Source organism: Saccostrea echinata, unplaced genomic scaffold (assembly GCF_033153115.1).
Source record: "Saccostrea echinata isolate AGI-Se365-2 ecotype Australia unplaced genomic scaffold, CSIRO_AGI_Sech_v1 ptg000058l, whole genome shotgun sequence".
In the NCBI taxonomy this organism is placed as follows: domain Eukaryota; kingdom Metazoa; phylum Mollusca; class Bivalvia; order Ostreida; family Ostreidae; genus Saccostrea; species Saccostrea echinata.
In genome coordinates, this window is record NW_026889807.1 from 4,649,411 (window position 1) to 4,651,531 (window position 2,121).

General features: G+C 33.7%; 1 protein-coding gene across 1 annotated transcript; it reads left to right on the forward strand.

Annotated features, from left to right (window-relative positions):
• The first annotated feature begins 576 nt into the window (after positions 1–576).
• LOC133174573 (toll-like receptor 4) lies at positions 577–1,210 on the forward strand. Its single transcript, XM_061309679.1, is given in 2 exon segments — positions 577–1,059; positions 1,061–1,210. Coding segments are annotated over 2 exon segments (519 nt in total). The 5' UTR covers positions 577–690.
• Positions 1,211–2,121: the final 911 nt, after the last annotated feature.

Genomic DNA, 2,121 nt, shown 5'->3' on the forward strand with positions numbered 1-2,121 from the left:
GAATATAGAAAGTGTCAATTATCTGAACTTCTCTCACAATTTTTGCAGCTACATCTCACCAAAAAGCTTGAAGGATTTTAAAAACCTGGTTGATCTTGATCTTTCCAACAATGTTCTTGGTGAAAGTCTGGAAAATGATGTCAACGGAGAGTTATTTAAAAATATGAATATGCTTCGCACTTTGAACTTAACACAAAATCATCCATCTTCCCTTTAAAATATTTCGTAATCTCAGAAGGCTGACAATTCTTAATCTCAGCTATAATTCTTTGAGTGCATTCACAATACTCTTAGATCATATGGTTAATCTGTCTTATTTAGACCTCTCCTATAATGAGATTTCGGCCTTAGATACAGAAACTAGGAATATGTTAAACAAAATTTCACGACAGAAACATGTATCTGTGAATCTGAAGAGTAACAAATTAAGATGCGACTGTGAAAACTTGAACTTCGTAAAATGGGTGCTCAACACGAAGAGTATTGATTTCCTTTATTTTTCTAATTATACATGTACCTTGTCAGATTCTTCAAAAATTCTATTCACAGATATGGGACATTTACTCCAGACTGCTGAAGCAGTGCTCTTCATACTTTCTAATTATCATTATTTTGACGTTATCGATAATCATTATCTTAGCGATCATACTTGGTCGTGTTGTTTATAGATATAAATGGAAGATTTTATATATGTACTACGTAGCAAAGGATGCGTATAAAGATGATGTTCTTAGAGAAGACGCAATAGAAGAAAATCAATATAAATTTCATGCATTTGTATCTTATGCCGATGAAGACAGCACATTTGTTGTCGACATTTTAAAGCGTTTGGAGAAGGAATTCGATCTTCAACTGTGTATACATCATCGCGATTTTATCCCAGGGACAGGTATAGCAGATAATATCACAAATGCCATTCATAATAGCCGAAGAACTGTCTGCGTCATAACTGCACATTTCTTAAAATCATATTGGTGTATGTTCGAACTCAACATGGCTCGCATGGAAGCATTTTATTCCCAAAACGGTGAAAACGTTTTAGTTTTGGTGGCATTAGAGAAAGGTATCATGAAAAAAATTACCGCTGTCCGTCATGGATCTGATTGAGTCAAAATCTTATATAGAATTTCCAGAGGGGGATGAAGATGAAATAACAGCATTTCGATATAAACTTGGTGAGACGCTCAGATCATATAACAATTACGCTTAATCTTCATCAGCGGAGATAATTAAAAATTGTGGAAATTTTGAGTTGATTAACACTTACAAAACAAAGAATTAAACACGTTTTTGGGTATATCCCCGTCCTCATTATAGTACAATTTAAAATCTCTTTATTTTGGTGCAATTCCATATATAGTAAAAACATCTTAATGATATATATTTATGAATGATAGACATTCATTTCTGTTTCTTTGATGTCAAAACCTCTGGACATGTTTCATTCCTCTATTCTTACACAACAAATTGGACAAAATGCAAAAATTACATGTAACATTCAGTGGTCTTCGGAATGGGAATGGAGGGATTAGTGGGATACTTGTAATTTGGATAATCCACTTGATGCAGTTGCATTGAACGATGGATCTTCACATCACATATACAGACTTCAAAGCGAGCCACGAACCCTGTATTGGACACAGATATTTCAATTTTATCCATACAATTTATTGTCATAATTGATAATATTAAAACACATAGCTTTGTACGCAGTGGGTTTCTTGGTCATCAGAATGATGCTCAAATATTGCATTCTTTGCCTACAGTAGGCCCGAAAGAAGCACTTCCTTTTCTTAATGATTGTGTCATTCTCGTAAACAAAATTTTCCGAATTACCCCTTTGTGACTGCCTTAACTAGAGAGGAGAAAAATTGATAACCTGCCCACCAGGAAAGATAACAGAAAATTAAATAAATACAGAGTTATATTGAACATATTATTCGTGAAAATAACTAGACCACGCTATTGGTACTTTTTGGAGGCATCCAGGATATAATATACGACAAACAGTCAATATTTGCCCTGGTCTGTCATGAAGAAGAAAAAAAATCTCTTTCATGCATAATTAAAATACTGTGATAACGTTTCAAAGCATATTTAATGAGGATAAGACAATCACAG